Source organism: Rhododendron vialii, chromosome 4a, assembly GCF_030253575.1.
Source record: "Rhododendron vialii isolate Sample 1 chromosome 4a, ASM3025357v1".
Taxonomy (NCBI): Eukaryota; Viridiplantae; Streptophyta; class Magnoliopsida; order Ericales; family Ericaceae; genus Rhododendron; species Rhododendron vialii.
The window spans coordinates 40,358,844-40,378,928 of record NC_080560.1 but is presented as its reverse complement, the minus strand read 5'-3'; the positions used below and the strand labels follow the sequence as shown (position 1 = coordinate 40,378,928).

Sequence of the window (20,085 nt, the reverse complement as noted above, 5' to 3'; positions counted from 1 at the left end):
GATGCAGCATTAGCAAGTTTATGGAGCAAACAAAATCGTTGATTTCGGTGACGCGATAACTTTTGATTATATAATTTTGATAAAACCGATGTAGCTGCTCTAACGACCTCTCAATATTTGTTCAATAAAAGTGAATCTTACAAATGTGTGTTACGAAGGAATGTTAAATCATAATTATTCATTTCAACGAGATTTTAAACATAAGAGTAAAGAAATGCTTAAACTCCCTTGTCTTTTACTCGCAATCGCTTAAAATTCTTCATCTTTAGAACCAATCAAACACCCATCCTCATTTATCAATTGGTATCACTTAGCACCCTTTCATCCAAATTTTGAATGGAACCTTGCTTCTTCTGTCCAAATTAATTTGTTTATGTCACATTTACCGTTCATTTCGGAGGGAAAGTCCGTCCTCCTCATTCTTTCTCTTCTAAAGCTTATAAAACTCTCTTCCTGATACATACATAATCACCAATATGTTATTTTACCATCAAAAAATATATTACTCTTAAAGCATTATAAAACCCTCATCCCAAACTTTTTCTCTAGAATGGAGGATAAAAGTGACATAAAAAAATTAATTTGGACGGAAGTAGCAAAATTCCGTCCAAAACAAGGACGGATGGGTGTTAAGTGATACCGGTTGCTAGATGAGGGATATGATTGATCAATTTTTAAAATGACGAGTGTTAAGGATACAGGTTGCTAAATTAGGGGGTGTGGTTGATCGATTTTTAAAATGAAGAGTGTTAAAGGATAGCGAGTGAAAGATGAGGAGGTTTGAGTGAATTTTAGCCTAAACAATAATGAGCCGGAAACTGACCACTTACACGGCAGTTTCCGATAGGATTGCTGAAAGGCACACCTCATTTCAATTTATTTGGTTTGGATCTCATCTTGATAACCAACGATCGAGAGCTGTTTATTGCTGAGATGAAATCCGAACCGTCGGATGCACAATCTGACTGCTCGAAGGTCCACAGCACTATGCTGCGCATACCACTACACAGCACCACTCCAAATTTTTTTAGGCGTTGTCTCACTTTTCAAGTATTTGTTTCTTTTAGTTTGTGAGGTTTCATTTAATTTTGAAATTTTCATTTAATAGAATTAGTTGAAATTAAACAAATTTCTGTATTGATATAAATAATGTTATGAATTAAAATAAATAATCAATTTCTATTCTGTAGAATAGAACGACAGAGAAAGAAGTACACATGCTAAATTTATGTTTAACAGCATCTCCATCCTTCAAATTTGGTGATGTAGCAATTCAAAATCTGTAAAATCTTTCTTCCTCATATAAGGTATTAAATTTGTATTTTATTAATCTTCAATTAAAGTGCCTCTACTGAAATCGTGACATTTTTATAATTTGAAGTTTTTATTTTAAATATTATTCGACATCACTTTTAGTTGACTTTAGTATTTTAAAAGTCGGCCTAGGCGGCCATCATATAAAAAACTAATTACAGTAGAAATCTAAACACAATCGGACTGGTGAGACTAGTGAGAATGGCAAATCCGTCGTCTCCCATACCTCCTCAGCCTGAGAATGGCGAATCCGTTGTATCCCATACCTCCTCAGCCTTTATCCCATACCTCCTCATCCTTTTTCCCACCACCTCACTTCGCGCCCTCCTCAGCCTTTTCCCTACCACCCCACCCCTTTTTCCCACCACCTCACTTCGCAGCCCTCCTCAGCCTTTTTCCCACCACCCCACTTCGCGCCGCACCCCACTACCCTGGCTTCTTCAAGAGTCAACATGCCACTCCCATCCCCTCACTCCCCATATTGTCAAACCCCTTTCTCCACTCCACCGCCACCCTGGTCATGCACAACCACCGAGTCCCATCCCTTACTTTCGTGACCGCTACTCCTTCCGTCTTCTACCACAACTCCAGTCCCAACCTCCAACCTCCAACCTACCTTCACTCTTTCTAATGTCACACCTCACGATTGAGCTTAGGGAAATTGTAGTTAAACTTCCATTCTATGTTCTAAGGTTTCAGGTGGTGGTTGTTAAAGGCCTGGCGGTTGGCAGTTGTGAAGGAATGTAGAGGTTGCGGTAGGGTGGGGTGCGCGACTAGCGTGGCAGTGGCAAGAGGAGGTTGTCAACTTTTTGCCTCATATTGGTTAAGATATGGGATAAACACTATATTTATGCGTGCAGCAACCTTTTGATTGCCCTCTGTACCCATCATTTACCTGTAATCAAACTTCTCCCTTTCCTTTTCCCGAACACATCGTTTAATAAGAGAGATAGAGCAGCACAAGCAAAAACCAACGAAAGAGTTGAAAAAGGTGCTAGACAAACCAGCGATAGAACACTTTATTTGAGGCCGAATGTTTCCAAAAGCCTATTTAGCAGAAATATAGACTGACAAAGGAGCGATATAGCATTGTTGTTAGTAACCATACATATATGTACTACCCGCAGTGGTCTTTGCAGTCAATCACAGATACAGAAAAGCCAAAAATAAAAATAAAAAACAATCCAGGCAATACCCTTGGAGGAAGTGCACCATTGAACTAGTTGTCAGCATTTCTAAGAACCCTCAAAATGGCAAGGAACAGGTTGAGAATATCGAGATACAGAGTGACAGATGCCCATATGTACTCGTCGTATGAGAACCTCTTGATCAGGTTATCAGTATCGTAAACTATGTACCCTGAGAAAATCACGGCACTGATCCCACCATAAATCGCAACTGAGGTGGACCACAGAGGGAAGACCATCTGCAGAACAGCATTACACCAACCACATCAGGTACGTGATCCATTAATTTATATGTGCGTGCGCATGTAATTGGTCGGGGATATTGGCTCCATTTGTTTCTACGTAAAATATTTCCATGACAAATATTTTCTTGATTATACAGTGTTTGGTTGAACAAAGAACGAATAAAATACTTCTGTTAAAAACATTTTCCATCCAAAGCCGGAAAATGACTTAAGACTTATCCTCGAAAATTCCCCAAGACATGTCCTAATATTCGCTCCACTTGAGGCGCATGCAGAAACAGAGAGGGAAACAGTGCTTCAATAACTTGTGAACCAATCTGTGTAACAGTGATGTGGAAGAGCAAGAGGCTATGGAGGGGCCAAGGTTGTTGGGTTCAAGAAGGAAAGAAAGGTTTTGCAATATATCTTTAAAAATGTGGCCAAACCTTGAATAAAAAAGAAAAGTAATTTTTCCTGAAAAATCAATTTCATTACAATACTTTTACATCGAAAAAATAAATTCTAAAAGGAACAAGCTACAAGAAAGATGCAAGGGGGAGGGAAATTTAACCTGGAGAAAGCCAGCCAACATGAGGGTAAAGAGGCTAGTGAACAAGATTGGTCCGAGATAACTGAAGTCCTTGCCCTTCTTAGCAGCCCAGAAAGCATAGCCAGTCAAGGAGGCCACCACGGCTGATGTCAAAATTAAGGCTTCAAGAACAATTCTTCCTGTAAAATTCCCAAATCCCAATGCAACATGATATCAGAGATTAGTTTCATGCAATAATTTAAAAGAGAAGAATCATCATGCAGTCAATATTACATCTGTTAAATATGATTTAAACAGTTTGAAGAAAGTAAACTAACCATCTGTGTTGGCACAGCTAACACCAACAGTGAGACTAAGGGACACGGTAAAAAGTCCAAGGACAATCAAGTTCAGTGGATGCCTTCGCTGGTACACGTACATGGGCCACAGCACTGCACGTTAATGAGACATAAGCTTGGTATGTTAGCATTCAGATTTCAAGCCAGACGTGAAATCAAGAAGAATTCTCGACCTATTGCTAATGGTGACTGACCATCAATGGTATATTACTCCATTAAACACCTTCCACATTACATGACCAGAAATCAATAGGATAAGAGATGGCACAAAAACTAACAGCAATTCAATACAAAAATAGAAGCATAGTGACGTCCTTGCGGATGCAGGAACAATTAATAAATCACTGTTGGTCAAAAAAGTGAAACACGTTCCCCCTTCTTTGTGTTTGGAGACTCGTACACCATCTATCCACTCAGCAAATGAATTCGTTTAGACCATGTACGGATCTTGGATTTATGGATGGATATGGGAGGGAAAGAAAGGAAAGGAAAAGGACACAAGAAAAACTTCAAAAATCCGTTTCCCTTCCTACAATTTTTCCTCCCTTCCTACAATTTTTCCTCCACCAGTCCAAGAACCAAAACCAGCCAAACGGCAAGCCATGCATATCTGAAATCTAGATAAGGTGGAGAGCAGAACAAATGGTTCAGCAGCCGGCTGGAAGTTGGAATCTGGAAGGGGTATTTGGCATTCCATCAACATTTACATTATCAATTGGTCTTTCCAATCACAGCGTTATTATGTGGACAAAAAGACCTCTTGCATAGTATCTCCTGAATTAGTGTTACAAATCAGAATGAAATATAATTGTGTTCTAATACTTCAGTTCCACAGCAATTTCCAGCATTAAACAACTCTGGAGTCCAGACCATAGAAAACCACAAAAATCTTCAAAGTACCAAAAGGATTAAATTAAAACCCAAACGATCGGGCAAAAAAACTTCGGACACTAGTCAGTTTCCAATTTCACATCCCTCTAGTCAACGATAATAGAACAATCAAATCCAAACTGGTCAACGCAAGAACAAGACCCTAAATGCATCCCTGTAAACAATCCCCCCTAGTGACCATCAAAGGAGAACTAAGCCTTAATCACGATTAGAATCATTCCCCCGCACCACCCCCCCAAAAAAAAAAAACAAAAAACAATAATAATAATAACAAATAAATAAATAAAAATACTCTAGCCAACAACCAAAGTTACCAAACAGAGATCAAAGCACAAGTGATCACCCAAGAACAGAACCATAAACCTAACCCACTTAAAAAAAAACCCGAACGAATCGAAACCCAAATGACCAGGAGAAATAAACCAAGTCCCCAACAAAGGGGACCTAAACCCAAAGTCAGATGCAACCCCCTAAAAGAATACAAATTACAGAAGTGCCCTAGTCAGAATCGAGGATCAATCCAAAAGAACACTAAACAAACCCTCCAAGAATCGCCCATGCTTCTATATTAACTGATCGAGGTTTTGAGATCTAACCCTAAAGAAACCCCATAGTCAATTTCCCAATTTCACCACATCCCTCTAGTCAATGATCATAGAACCATCAAATCAAAACTGGTCAACGCCAGAACAAAACCCTCGATGCAACCCAGCAAACAATCCCCCGAAATCATCAGAACGAATAAACTAAGACCCTATCAAACGGGACCCAAACCCAAATTCAATTCAACCCTCTAAAAATTTCCCAATTACAGTAATGCCCCAGCCAGAATCAAGGATCAACCCAACACAACCCTAAAGAAACCCACCAAGAATTACCTACGCTACACTATCTACAGATCGAATAAACCAAGACCCTACCAAGGGGGACCCAAACCCAAATTCAATTCAACCCACTAAAAATTTTCCCAATTACAGAAATGCCCCAGTCAAAATCAAGGATCAACCCCACCACAACCCTAAACAAACCCACCAAGAATTACCCAATTACAATATCTACAGACCGAAAAAGTTACGAGATCTAGGGGGGTGGGGGGCTTACAGACGAGGGGAAGGAACAAGAAGAAGAGGAGGAGGCCGGAGTTTCCCCTGAGGAGGTCGTTGATGGGTGAGTAGAGGACGGTGACGAAGGAGACGATGGTGGTCAGAACGAGCTGGGCCGCGACTATGCCGTAGACCTTGCGGATGAAGCCCCATCGGAGCTGGTTCTCTCCGTAGCTTAGACCTGGGTATAGGGTGCCCGCCTCTATGTCTATGTCATCACCCTTGGTGGTCAATCTGTCGAATCCGTTCATCTTCTCTCTCTCCTCGATTCTTCTTCCTCCTCTCTCTGTATCGATATGTTCTGAGTGGCCCGTGTGGGTATTGCTTTTCTGGTGGAAGGGTAATTCGAGAGAGTTGTAGGTGTACGGGGGTATTTATCTAGAGAAAATTGCAGGAACATCCTTGTACTTATAATAAATAAAGAAACGTCTCCGGAGAGTTTATGAATTTGTGAAAACGCCCCTTACTTTTGGCAATCCGTTCGGTACGAAAAATGCTAGACACACAACCACTCCCACACAACAACTCACACAACCGCTGACGTCAGCATGACGTCATCTCAAAACGACGTCGTTTTGATAATTAAAAAAAAAAAAAAAAAAGGTCGCTGAACAGATCAGTCGCCCTTTCCCTTTTCACGATCAGAATACATACAAGAGGTGTGAAAGGAGAGCTCCCACCACCACCACCCGCAACCAGCACAACCCGAACCCCATCGCCGCCCCCTCGTCGGTGACCGCCAGCACCACCGGCCTCGGGGTACCCGGCGCTGTTATCTCCACCACGAAGGTGTTCTCTCTCTCGAGACCGTTGTTACACTTTCTCCAACAAAATCGAATCGAATGAAACTTGAAGAGGTAAAAATCTCGAAGTTAGATTGATCCGAAACGTGTAAATCACTCATTTTTTTCCCTACTAATCTTCTCCATTTTGTGTTTCTTCCTTAGACTTCTTTGATTTTAATACAAATCAGTTTGTCCTAATTTTTCAAAAAAATCCTCTGTTCTGAGATTAGGAGATTAGGGTTGCTCGAAAATTAGGGCTTTGAAAATCTGGAAAGGAAATGGATGAAGGTATTGTTGTATCCTACCTGATTGGCATTGTTATATCCTATTTTCTTTCCTTAAATTAGGGCTTTTGTGTATCTAGAACTGTTACATAGCTAGATTTATTTAATTTTATAGGAAAAATCAGTGTGCTCTAACTTTTTAGAATTACTTCATATAATTGTTGGCTATCTGAGAATAGAGATTCATTTTATCCTAACATCCCCATTTGATTCAAGTATTTACAAAGAACCAGGCTAATGGATTTTTGAGTATGCCTAATGCTCTCTGCAACCAAATTGACTTAGTTGCTTTTATTGCTTGCATCTTTTTTTAGTAGAAAGTCTAGATTCTCATGCTTCTTTGACAAAATAGGGAACCTTTTTTAGGAAGAAAGCCAAGGCTCATGTTCTCATACTCGTTTCATAAAATGAGGAAGGAAGATGTTGTTTGGTGGAATCAATTGTAGTTGCATACGTACAAACCATGTGGTGGAATGAACCTTTGTCATCCTATGGGCATTTCTAAAAATTGTCTATTTTGGGTTCAATGTGCTACTGTAGTGCTGCAAATTGTTTCTTATAAGTTGATCATTGGTTTAGAGTTGACAGAAAACAAGTTATTATATTCTGGACTATGCGTGCATATCAGTCCAATTTTTATTAGATAATATACTTAGGCAACTTTTCAAGTGCATAAGGACGTTGATAAAATCTCCTTCTTTTTAGACTCCTCTTGGACACTCATATCCAAAATCTACGTTCCAAACATGTATTGATCGAAGCGATGGGTACAAAAATCCTCGTGCAGGTTGTTGTATGACCTGCTTGTGCAGGTTTGTAAGCAAAATGCACGTGTTAGTAACGATTGTGTGGCCTGTGCCTCGCTTAAGCATTTCTTTGTATTCCTACAGATACTCTTTTCAACATAGCAAAACATGTGCCAGTGTGTTGTCAATGGCGACAAAATTAGGCAGTACCACCACTGGCAGCAATGTATACTCTGCTTGCCAAATCAGCTACAGCTCCATCATCAGATTCCATCAACATTATTGACCTTCCCTCAACAGTAGAGAAGGTATTTATACTCCACAACCAAGCACATTTCTTTTATACATCAAAACATAAACCCAAATTCTGCCATTAATTTACACATTCCTGACTACATTGCAACTCCATTATAGGTACAACTCATAAATGTCAAGGGCATAGCAAGAGTCACTAATTTCAATCAGCGGTTCCACTACTTATCTTGCTCAATCTACAACAAAGCATCAAATGCATACAAAAATTCAGAGCTTTGGTGCAATTACTGCGCACGCCGAGTTCCAGCACCAGCAAGGTAAAAAAACACGACACATGCCGTTGAAGTTTCTACAATGACAAGAAAAAGACGATAGGAAACTTGGACATTGAAAGAGCTCGAGGAGAAAGAACAGCTAGTGCTTACAGCCAACAAAGAAACTTGGCAGTTCAACCACTTCAAGATGCCACATGCCGTTGAAAGAGATTGAAGCTATTCAAGTGAATCAAAGGCCAAGAAAATGATAAATTGTTGTAATTTGAAATATGTAAACACGTATTTTGTTGGAATATCAAGTTTTAGTTTTGCAAAATCTTACTTCGATTGTAGCCTATTTGTGTGACTATATTGTTTTACGGTTTTTGTTGGGAATGAATAATTTGGCAATGAATGTGGCTTGTGAATGGTGATTTAGAATAAGAAATGTCTGGGGTGGGCTAGTGCTTAATCTCATGTTGTTTCTATTGTTGTTATTGCTGTATTGATTGAGACGCGAGACGTCGGGTTAGGACCAAACAACAGGGAAGACCTTGCCGAAATTTTTCAAGAACCAAATACAGTGGAATGATAATGTTGAATAAAATCTCATGTTCAATAATATCATGATCTCAACATTAAACAGGATAACCCATTGTGAACAACAACTAAAGTGGCACAATTTTATGAACAAAAGTAGAATGCGTTTCATTAAAAAAGTCAACAAGAAACAAAAATCTCCACACTATCTACCTCATGAAAGGTCATTACAAGGACACAAAAGGGGACACGGGACACAAAAGGGGATACAGGACATAGGACACGATATAAACCAATACAAGCAAGTGAACTACTCTTCTAAATTATCCGGTGCAGTCATCATTTGCGTATAACTTTGTAGTCCTCCGCATCCTTGCCATTGAGTTTCCAGCACACTTGCGTATAACTTCATCATTTGCGTACAAAACTTGGTACATATTGATATTCCAAACTACAACAAATTAATCGTTTTCCTTGGCCTTTGATTCACTTGAATAGCTCCAATCTCTTTCACTGCCTTTTCGAGTTTCCACTAGTCTTTGCAAAGCTATTGGTCCCATAGCTAACTTTCGCAGCAGCTAAGCTATCCTTTTTAGTTGCATAATCAGATGATTTCTTTTCCCATCCTCTAGATTTAACAAATGGCTTTCTCCATTGGCCGCGCCATATTTTTACTCCGCTCGAACTCCACCAACGAACATCTACAGTAATGAGAAGAATAACATTACAAAGTTAAGCATTATGCGACCAACTTAAATTGGAGACAGAGTAGCAAGCCATCGAAAATAAAAGATGGTCGACAGATTCATCTAAAGATGGTCAAGCCATTAACTAAGTCCCAATTTTGAACAAGGTTATAAGTGTTTATGTTGGATTGTGTTCATATTCAGATTGGTGGACTGTTTTGGTGATGTATCCAGTGTGTATCCTACAAGAATCCCCAAGCTTCGTGAATTATCATATGGAACTATGGAATGCTGGGTCCTGGAAGCAATGATCAGTCCGTCCATCCATTTGAGAAGGCAGGAAGGTATCCTATAGTCAAAGCAGCTGCTGCTGCTCATTCTCTGCTGTTGTTCAGTCAGTCCAACTCAGTGTGTTGTTGAGCCATGGCAATCTCGTTAGTCATGTTCGTTGTTGGACCATGTGTGGACGGCTAGTGTAACGACCCTAGCCCGTCCCTAGAGGTTAAGCCATAACAAAACGCCGGTGGAACTCCCACCAAGGCCATATCAAGTAACAATTACCTCATAAGCAACAAAAACATGATTATAAGATGCTAATAAGCCTATCTTTAATGAACATAAGGTCCTAGAGTGAAAGATATGAAGTTAGACAACCAATCTCAAGAAATAATTTCAGAATCTGCAATTTCATCAACTTCAACTTAAAATCTGACTTTGCACAGAAATAACTAAGGTACGAACTCCACATACTTTTTAAGGTCTATGAATCTAGTTTCAAAATCAGAAAACGGTTCGTAATTTCATCGCTCGAGCTAAAAATTATGGCCGTTTCCCCAACATGTGTCGGCGCAGACTGCACAGTTCCGAAAATGAGTGATGCTAGGTTAAGAATTTCTATAGAACTCAATACTTTGAACTTGATCCTGAAAGTTTTACTGTAGATAGAAGACTCATAGAGGAACTCTAAGTAAAATTCTCAGAAATTTAAGAACTTTCGAACTATCTCAATAAAATTTCCCAAAATCAGACAAACAAGAATTTTCCAATTCTGCAGAATTCTAAACCAAGTAATTTCTGTTCTAAACCACTTAAACTACACAAAATCCAAACATTCAGTAGGGCTTTCATGAGTTCTTCAATTCCCTAACAAAAACCCAACTAATTCCAATTAAACTTGAAATCAATCTATTAGAGCAGCAAGGAATATGAATTTCACACTAAGAACTTGGAATTCATACCTACTTGAATTTTGATCAGCAAAGCTAGGATATTTCCTTCTAGAATTTTGATCAGCAAACCAAGTATTAGTGTAACAAGATGCCAAAACATATACAATTATTTACCTGCCGCTGCCGTTGCTCGAGGCACAACTTCTCTGAATTTGCCATGCCAAGCACCTCTGATCGGGTCTGAGCCTTGAATCTGTGGGTGGCAACTTCTCCTGCATAAAGTTACATTGGGAGTCAAATAGAATTTCAGGGATTGACTTTGAACACCCACCGAAATGTTTTTTTTTTCTTTCAATAAACTCAATTTAGGTTTTTTCCCAGCAACTCAGCAATTAGTTCAAGGAGAGAGAGAGAGAGAGAGAGACCTTCGTGGTGTGGTAACGTCGGACTGCCCAAAAGCAGATTGTGGTGGTGGTCGCCAGCGGTGGGTAGCGCTGCCCTCGTCTGCAGTGACCAGGAGAATCAGCCCGAGATAGGGAGAGGGGATTTGAGAACAGAAGACTTGGGGTTGGGTACCGGTGGTGGAGGAGCAAAGCGTGGTCACCGGTGGAGGTGGAAGTGTCGTTGCCGGTGATGGTGGTGGTGGGAGCAACCGTTTGTCGATTCTCTTCTCATCGTGAATGTGGGGATTGAAGGAAAAGGGCGTTCGTTTCAGGAGCTGGGGTTTTTTTTTTTTTTCAAATCAAAACGACGCCGTTTTGATGACATCAGCACGTTGTGCAAATGGTTGTGTGTCCGTACGTTGTGTGTCTAGCATTTTCCGTCGAGGGAGTTGTAGGTGTACGGGGGTATTTATCTAGAGAAAATTGCAGGAACATCCTTGTACTTATAATAAATAAAGAAACGTCTCCGGAGAGTTTATGAATTTGTGAAAACGCCCCTTACTTTTGGCAATCCGTTGGGTATGGACAATGCTACGGACATGAATGGATATGCACATAAATAACCGAGACTGTCCGATGCACATGAATCTGATAAGATAATCGAACAATTAGGAACTCATCTTATGTCTGGATCTGTGCACATTATTTATACCCTTAATAGTTTTTGTTGGATATTTAAAATTATGTGCACATCTACTTGTACTCGTAATATTTTTTGTACCCGTGATATTACTTTGGAAACTGATTTTAACACTCTACTTTTTACTGATAGCACTCCAATTTTAATGTGAAATTACTAGTAACTTCATAAACAAAGTGGAGCACCATCAGTAAAAAGTGGAGCGTGAATATCAATTTCCTATTACTTTTCATGTGTATGTTCACTAATAACCCTCATCACTGCCAATTTCAATTCCCTCTGACCTGTAAGAGCATGTACCCCAGGTGAGCTAAAACTCCTTTTGTAGTTGTTTTACAGAGAAAAACAACAAAAAAACAAGGTGTAACAAATGAGGTAAAAGTGAAGGAAAAATAGATTTGTTGAAATGGCTCGGTAGGAATACTGATGCATTGTTCACCATGTATTCATTAAACAATTAATTTAATGGATAACGAATAAAGAATTTCAAACTGGAAAATGAAGAAAGACTTCAAACTGGAATGAAGAAAGGCGTGGGATGTCCGGCGAAATCGGAATCGATCTCAACGGAGGTATTCAACAAGCGGAAGTCGGCTTGGATTTGTGCAAAGGTCGGCTTGGAAAAGGGCGGAGAGCTCGAGGAGGTTGGCTTGGATCTGGGTTTTGAGTTTCTCTCCTCTCATCAGTGTATATTTTATGAATATATGAGGGATAGAGAGAGGATGATAAAGAGTCTGGTGTAGGCTGAAAGGAGAAAGTGAATGGGTAAAATATAAAAGTACATTTTTGAGTAGGTAAAATTGCTATCCTTGGTGTACATGCTCGTTAAAATGTTACTACTCATCTTTGTTTCGGTTCTACAAATGAAAAGAAATAAAAGTATTGATTGATTGTAAACAAGAGGAAAGAAAGTACCAAGTAATAACCTAACTTTACGGTTTTGAAGTTGAAGATAAAGTTGTGTGGGATGATGTTTCTAAACCCCTACGTTTGACGGTGAGCACGGACAAAGTTAGACTCAGAGACCATTAAAATACACATTGTAAACGTTGGAGATGCAATAGACGCGATTTGTACATTAGGGACCAGATTGACGTTTCGCCAATACATTGGGGACCATTGTAAAAAAAAAAAAAACCCAAGGAAAATAAAAAGTGAGAAAGACAAGTAAGTGTGAATGCTTTCCTTTTTAATTCTGCTTTAACTTTCAAATTAGGAACCAAACAAACCGATCAAAAAAAAAAAGGGTCCAAATAAGAAATCAGGGAATAGTATTTATTTATCATCCCTTTCTCTTTCATTTTCCCAGATTCCAAACATTGAATCAAAGTTCTGAATACCGTTTCGGACAGGATACCGGTTTTCTTACTGGTATGATACGTACCGGTACCCGTCAGGTACCGGGTACCATTTCGGATTTACCGCAACTATAACATATACAATAATTATACATAATTATAATTCAAAAAAAAATTTCATACCATGCAATTCATCATAAAATACATGTATTAAGACAACAAAATCCACATAATTAACTTAAATTCATTATTTTCCTTACAAATCCAAAAAAAGAAAAGAAAAGAAAAACACTCTAGCATTGAATTTTACGTTGATGTGCAGTTGCACACCTCCTGCTCCTGCTATACAGCTGTTAGTATTACTTTACCCACTCCGTCACTGCACCACAAAACCAAAAACTTTGGCAGGAACCGACTGAAGGGTGAAGAGGCGTGAAGAAGACAGAGAAGTTCATCGGAATGTCTCTAAAAGATTAGATCTGAACATAAATCGATTCCAGAAATACTTTTCCTCTTCCCTCTGTTCTCCATAACTTCATGTCTTCTTCCCCTTCTTTCTGTTTTTCTTTTATTTCTCCTATTTTCTCTTTGGTATGTAATGCCGGGACTCGCCAGTAAGGCTGGAACTCGCTCGAATCGGATGAAATTACAAACGGCCCAGCCTTGCAAAATACCGGCCGAAATTCCCGGTAACGACATCTCGGCCGAGATTTGCCGAATTTTCCGGTACAGACCGGTAATTGCTGGTATTGGCACCGGAACGGTATCAGATGGTCAACTTGCCGGAATCTCACAAATCCGGAACGTACCGGCCGGTACGGTACGGGATCCACAACACTGCATTGAATAGCTAGTCAGAAAATAGAGCCAGAAAGTCTCTGTCCTTCACACAAGCTATCTGTAGTTATAATTACCCTCCATTTAGTAGACCACAATACCACATTTGTTATGGGTGAAGTCTAGCCTTCCCTAGTACCACCACCATGAAAACAGAGCTCATGTTTTCTGCAATTCAAAGGCTTTTTCCTAAAGGCCTCTGTAATCCAAACACTGTAGGAAAAGACGAAGAAAATGCCTATGGTAATCATGTTCAACTTCATAGCAAGTTCATAGTATCATCTTTTAGTCTTACATTCTAAGAATAAGACATTCAAAATCAAATGAAGTTATCTCCTTTCTAAGGCTTCCACAAATAATGGACTAAGATGAACCACAGTCAACATAAAAAAAGACTTTCATGTAGCCCTCTGTAACGATAAAGTTTCTTAAACTCGGCTTTTCTAGAATTAACAAATCCATCCACAAGGTTATCCAACAACTTGCTGTAAAACTTATACCACAATTATGAAAAAATTCTCCAAAGCATCCACACACATGAAGATATGAACCAGAGCTAAGAAATGCATCATAGCATGGACTTACCAAAGATTCCTACAATAACCACCATGGTATTATGAAGAGCAAGTTGTCCACGCATAAAAAAAATGGATACTGGGACAGTTGTCTTTACCCTATCTTACATCCGCTTGGAGCGGAAGTCGGGTGTGGATATGTGTCAAGTGTTGTATTCATCAGAGGACGGTGGGACATGCCTGGATGTTCCTGAAAAGATTGGAAAAAATCAGTAGAAGTTACAGGGGAATACCAAAAGCAATCTAACAAGTTAACAACGGATAGAAGCTGGCAAGAACCTACAAAAGATGTGGACCATCCAGTGCTACACATAACCATCAAATACCATGGCTATACAAAAGCAAGACAGCTGCAAATAAGCAGCAGCTAGAACCACTCGGAGTCCAGATCTGAAACAGAACCCCAGCCACATTTTCACATCCACATGCCCCAGCAACATCAACAAACACAGACAAGGATCTCATCAGCCTCAAAAAAGGATTGAGAGTGGAGATTTTATTCAGATCGGTTACACAGCCTGTCTCAATTTGGTGCCATCTGTTCAGATGGAAGCACAGAGTTGCTCAAAAAACCAGAATATGTGAGGGACAAAAGACAAGGTCCTTGGAAGTTGAATGTGTTTTGTCAAGCAAGAGCATTAGAATTACCCATTGAGGAAGCATGACAGATAGGAAAGTTAGATCCCCTGATACCCCTAGAGGGGATGATGTCCTGGTAAACTGATGGCATCTTCACGACCAGATTACAGTTCAACTGCCCCTTCTTCACTCAAAGGCCTGATTTCCATACTTCCCAGAAGGCACTGAAGTTGCTTCCAGACTTCCAGTACAAGAAACAATTTCTTTTATTGGCTTCCAATACAAGAAAATTGACCACCACAGAAAATGTTAGGCACCAAAATTAGATATTATACGTGCACATCTAACTAAATAAATTAGGGTTACAACAATCGGTCGATATTCAAATGCCCCTCCAAAGGTCCATTCTAGATATTTCTCTAGAGTCTCTGGTTGCATAAGTGAAATTACTAATTATACCCACAATAACAGTTCATATTATTGTTGCAACCAGAGAATGAACAGAAACCTAACGAAATAGCATTTTTTGAAAAGCTCAGTTCAACTGCAGAGGTAGGTCGAATTTGTTCTAGCGGCCAGACACACGCTGTCTAGTCTTCAGCACTAAAGGATTTCTACTACTTGAAACTAACGGATTTGCAATCATTTCAGATATGGAAACTTCAACCCAAGTAGTAAATTTGATGTTGGCATGTCACACACTGCTGCCACCTTACTTCCACTTTTATAGTCAATCTCGAAACTAGTCTTTGCATCTAGTTTCAATCACGTTCGGAGGTCTAAGTTGAAGGTCCAGTAATTTTAATCATGTAACTTCAGCTTGATATTGACAGTCTACAAGACTATATGAATTAACGCAGACACAAATTTTTCTTAAAACCTCTAAAAGACCATATAGGCCATGTGGGGCACAACAGTAATTCCAATATTCTTTCTTAATAAACCAACAAAGGTACTGGTAACAGAAACCTGCACTGTCTCACAGATTCACCTAATTATTGTTAATTCACAAGCAGCATGGTCATGGATGTCAGGCTTATACTAACTGAGCAGAGATATTTCCCTACGTGAACTATGAGCTAAGTTTATGGAGACCTCACAGTAAGCATCAGAAGTATTCATGAAATTTCCCTGAGATGCAATGAAAGAACGCATATGCAACTAAGTAAAGTAGTAAACAATTCTAAAAGATTTATTTCATACAAATGTACAACAATCAGACTATCAGAGCATAGTCTCGTCTAAATAAATGATAACAAATTAAGACAAACAAAGAAGGGCCTAGAAGACCTCTGCTGCGGTAATTTCTTTCTACAGGATACCCCCTAGACACGTCTCAAAGTGAAGGGAATTCTTATCACATAGTTTGTCAACCAGAGAATGGAAAGTACATTGACTAAGTGCATAACCTACATGAAACATATAATCCAAAACGAGTAAGACCTCATCCAGTTTATCTCCTCGTGAGAGACATCGAATTAGTATCTCAAAAGTTTGTTTTCAAGGTCTGAGCTTACTTTTCAGCATTTCACTCAACCATTACAATTACATCCCTTCGGCAACATACCCTTCTTCACATGAAGGACTTCTGATTCCAATACCGCCCACAAGGCACTGAAGGTGCTTCCAATACAAGAAAATTGACCACCACGGAAAATATTAGGCACCAAGATTAGATATTTATTGTGCACAATTAACTAAACAAATTAGGGTGGTCACAACAATGAGTTGATATTCAAATGCCCCCAAAGAGGTCCATACTAGACATGTCTCTAGAATTGTCGGATTGAAGAAGTGAAAAACTTTAATCACACCAACAATAACGTTCATACCATTTGGTTGCTAGTTGCTAGTTGCTACCAGAGAACCAGTGGAAACCTGAACATATGACATGCAAAAGGCTTAGTTCAATTGCAGAGGCAGGTTGAATTCGGTCTGATGGCCATGCTCATGCAAACGGCGTCCAGTCCTCAATGCCACAGAATTTCAAATAGTTGGAACTAATGGAATTCAAAGTCTATAACAAAAACTAATGAATTTCATTGTTTTAAACAGAAAGGGTAACATCAACCCCGGTAGTAAAATTGACGTTGGCCTTACACTGCTCCCTGCTTATTTCCACTTTCATAGTCCTTTCTTCTTCTTTTTTGCTCGGCGCTTTCATAGTAAATATTGAACTAGTATTTGCACCGAGTTTCAATCACGTATGGAGGGCTAAGTTGAAGTGTCAAAACTTTTGGTTAACTTCAGATTTATAGTGACGGTCTACAAATTAGCACAAGCATAATTTTTTTCTAATATTCTCTCAAAGCTTCACAAGGCTATAGTGACATTAATTTCTCTAATTAAGGTTGCTGGAAGTGAATTTGAAGTACAACTGTACGACAATAATTGCAATGTTCTTTCATCATAAACAAAGAAAGGTATTGGTAATAGAAGCCTGCACTGTATAACAGATTCACTTCAATCAACAGAAGCATGGTCACAGATGTCAGACTTATACTAACTGAGCAGAGATATTTCCCCAGAACTATGAGATAAATTCACATGATGTACATGGAGACCTGACAGTATGAATTAGAAGTATTCGTTGTATTCATGAGATTTCCTATGGTGTAACGAAAGAATGCAACTAACTTAAACCATTGTCAAAGATAGGTTTCATAAAATACAACAACATAGTCTCATCTAAATAGATAATGACCAAGTAAGATAAACAAAGAAGTGCTAGAAGACCTGTGGTGCAGTAATTTCTTTCTGCATGATAAACCCCAGACACGTCTCAATGTGAAGAGTCTGAAGAGAATTCTTATCACATAGTCTATCAACCACGTCTTGACAAATACTTTTGCTCAGTACATAACCCACATTAAACATATAATCCAAAACGAGTAAAACCTCATCCAGCTTATCTCCTTGCGAGAGACATTGAATTAGTCTCTCAAAGGTCTGCTTTTGTGGTCTGAGCCCACTTGTCAGCATTGCATTCAACCATTCCATACCTTCGGCAACATACCCTTTATTGCTCAACCCAGTTATGATGAAATCATAAGTACAAACTGCTGGTTCTATGCCCCTATTTTGCATATCTCTCCACAAGATTTTTGCTTTGTCCAAATCTTCCAATTCACAAAGCTTTTCTATGAGGGAAGTATAAGTGGAAGCTGAAGGCCGCAAACCCTGCTCCAGAAGTTCGTCCAACAGGTTCATACTTTCACGTATCTTCAATTCTTTGCATAAACCTTGAATCATCGAATTGTATGTGATTATGTCACGAGCAATTCCCTTTTCGTCCATTTCTTGAAACAACTCACAAGCTTCCTCTGTTCTTCCATGCAAGCAAAGCCCACTGATCATAGTGCTGTAACTGACTGTGGTCTCTTTGTAACCTCTACAACACATTTCCTTGTACAACTCCTTTGCATCTTCAATATAACCAACTTTACACAACCCATAAATGAGCGCATTATACGTGTATTCATTTGGAAGAATTCCTTTCCGAACCATCTCAAACCACAACTTCCGCGCATCCCCAATCCTTTTCATCTCACAAAGACAGTGTATCATAGTTGTATACATGACCCTATTCGGAGCATACCCTCTATCTTTTAAATCATTGAAAATCCGAAATCCTTCACGCCAAACACCCCTCTTGCAAAGGTTGTTGATTATTTCCTGATATGTATAAATATCAGGCCGACAGTTCTTTGCAATCATAGTATGAAGGAGTGCGGAAACGCTAGAATACTTCCCATCCTTACAAAACCCAGATATCAACTTATTAAAAGCAACATTACTAGGAACAAAACCATCTTCCAGAACTTGTCTCAGTAGCTCATAACCTTTCGAAACATTATTATCAATGCAAAAAGCTTGAATCAAATACTCAACTGTATCCACGTCCCCCACAATGCCATTATCCATCATCTCCCCATACAACTTCCAAACAACATCAATCTTCCCAGCTTGAACGGAACGAAACAAAGCCGAATTCCACGTCACTAATGCCGGGCAAAAACCAAACTCTTTCAAGTGATCAAACACATTCAATGCTTCCTCAATCGACCTGTTATCACAACTTTCACACAGACATCTAATGTATCTCTCCAAAGAATCCGGTTGAGGAGTAAAATCTACGTAACTCAAAAAAGACTTGGCAGCATTGGTAGCTTTGGCCTCCACAAGACTATCAAAAATCACACTACACAAAAACTTATCCGGCATGAATCCACGGTTAGTAGAACTAAGCCAGTAAAAGAAGCGAAGAGAGAGAAAGGCATTGTTTTGCTGCTTCAAAATCTCATGAAAAAACTGTGGGTCAAGGAAATTGACGCTAGGGTAATCGGAGATTAGGGTCTGTTCCCACCTGGGTCGGGTTCGGATTACCTTAGAAACCTCTTTTGCGATCTGGGTCAAGCCCTCGAGCTTGTTCTGGTGATGGGTCTGAACGAATTCTTCGCCGCCGCCGCCGCCGAGGGTTCGGATTTGGGGATTGGGGTTTTGGATTGTGCGAGGTGGGTTTTGGCGGTGGATAAGGGTTTTGAAAGAGGGTGGAGGTCTGGCCATTCACTGCCACTGGTGATTTTATTGGGTGTTGGGGTTTTTTTTTTCTATTTTTTGGTTATAAACAGATTCAGACGATGTAGAAATGGGGGCAAAAGTATAGAAGCGTTACCAATTGTAGAAGCTCAAAGCAACCGAGGATGAAAGGAAGTGTTACCAGGTGTTGATCAACTACGGTGGTTCGTACCGATAGGTCTTAGCCAATGCTCGAGATTCGGAGGAGGAGATTACAAACTGATAAAAAACAAAGAGGAGGAGAAGGAGATACAAGATGCCCAAGGTTTTAAACTATTTCCACCTTTAGTGAGAAAAAAAAAAACCCATTTTCTCCACCTTTGTTAATGGGTTAATCCGGACCGTCCGTGCTGATGGGGACAACATGCATGATGTCCCTGGATTTTTTGTAGAGCTCACAGAAAAATACATCGACACAAAAGATAAGCTTGACCGACGTTGATTGGTATATCAAAAAAGAAAATGATAATGTCAAAACTGTTTTTGTTGATATCAAAATTTTAGTGCACAAATAGCTTGTACAATGTGTAATGTACAAGACTTTTATTTATTGAAGTTTTGGCATTATCACTGCCCTATCAAAAATTGAATTTTAATTTGTAAAATGAACTGTTTGATTCTTTAAAGTTAATGCACGGGCGGGTGCGAGGGGCGACCTTGAAAGCACTTGCCAAAAACCTCTTAAACAACTTGTCTTGTTTGGATTGTGTTTTGAAAATTTTTGAGTTTGATTTTTGAGTAATAAGTTGAGAGAAAAACTAGGGTAATAATTGAAGACAAGGATAATGAGTGGAGGTAGATAGATAAAG

General features: G+C 39.4%; 2 protein-coding genes and 2 long non-coding RNA genes across 6 annotated transcripts; 1 reads left to right on the top strand and 3 right to left on the bottom strand.

Moving 5' to 3' along the window:
* Positions 1–2,309: 2,309 nt before the first annotated feature.
* Positions 2,310–5,962, bottom strand: LOC131323546 (BI1-like protein). Its single transcript, XM_058355394.1, has 4 exons — positions 5,606–5,962; positions 3,593–3,706; positions 3,297–3,454; positions 2,310–2,740 (listed from the first exon to the last, which is right to left on the bottom strand). The coding sequence occupies exons 1-4, from the start codon at positions 5,856–5,858 to the stop codon at positions 2,534–2,536; spliced, it is 732 nt and encodes a 243-aa protein (XP_058211377.1). The 5' UTR covers positions 5,859–5,962; the 3' UTR covers positions 2,310–2,533.
* Positions 5,963–6,126: 164 nt separating this feature from the next.
* Positions 6,127–8,476, top strand: LOC131322481 (uncharacterized). The gene is made up of 3 exons (XR_009198852.1): positions 6,127–6,464; positions 7,489–7,730; positions 7,837–8,476. It is a non-coding gene; the product is annotated as an uncharacterized LOC131322481 (long non-coding RNA).
* Positions 8,477–8,619: 143 nt separating this feature from the next.
* On the bottom strand, positions 8,620–11,079 carry LOC131322480 (uncharacterized). The gene is made up of 3 exons (XR_009198851.1): positions 10,752–11,079; positions 10,501–10,598; positions 8,620–9,172 (listed from the first exon to the last, which is right to left on the bottom strand). It is a non-coding gene; the product is annotated as an uncharacterized LOC131322480 (long non-coding RNA).
* Positions 11,080–13,968: 2,889 nt separating this feature from the next.
* LOC131322654 (pentatricopeptide repeat-containing protein At5g18950) lies at positions 13,969–19,558 on the bottom strand. Of its 3 annotated transcripts, none has more exons than XM_058354052.1 (4): positions 17,435–19,558; positions 14,768–16,576; positions 14,399–14,657; positions 14,175–14,309 (listed from the first exon to the last, which is right to left on the bottom strand). In XM_058354052.1, exons 1-2 carry the CDS (start codon positions 19,262–19,264, stop codon positions 16,541–16,543), a joined length of 1,866 nt encoding a protein of 621 aa, XP_058210035.1. In that variant the 5' UTR covers positions 19,265–19,558; the 3' UTR covers positions 14,175–14,309; positions 14,399–14,657; positions 14,768–16,540. The 3 variants fall into 3 exon arrangements, with proteins under 3 accessions (XP_058210034.1, XP_058210035.1, XP_058210036.1); XM_058354053.1 differs by having other exon boundaries at positions 14,193–14,309; positions 14,446–14,657; XM_058354051.1 differs by lacking the exons at positions 14,399–14,657; positions 14,768–16,576 and having other exon boundaries at positions 13,969–14,309.
* Between the last annotated feature and the right edge of the window lie 527 nt (positions 19,559–20,085).

Coding starts and splice junctions, on each gene's coding strand:
- LOC131322654 (XM_058354051.1), bottom strand. CDS start 19,264: ATGGCCAGACCTCCACCCTCTTTCAAAACCCTTATCCACCGCCAAAAC. Junction 14,310..17,434: donor AAGAAATTACTGCACCACAG/GTCTTCTAGCAC, acceptor CAATCTTTTCAG/GAACATCCAGGCATGTCCCA.
- LOC131323546 (XM_058355394.1), bottom strand. CDS start 5,858: ATGAACGGATTCGACAGATTGACCACCAAGGGTGATGACATAGACATA. Junction 3,707..5,605: donor CTTGTTCCTTCCCCTCGTCT/GTAAGCCCCCCA, acceptor ATTAACGTGCAG/TGCTGTGGCCCATGTACGTG. Junction 2,741..3,296: donor TGTTGGCTGGCTTTCTCCAG/GTTAAATTTCCC, acceptor GCTGTTCTGCAG/ATGGTCTTCCCTCTGTGGTC.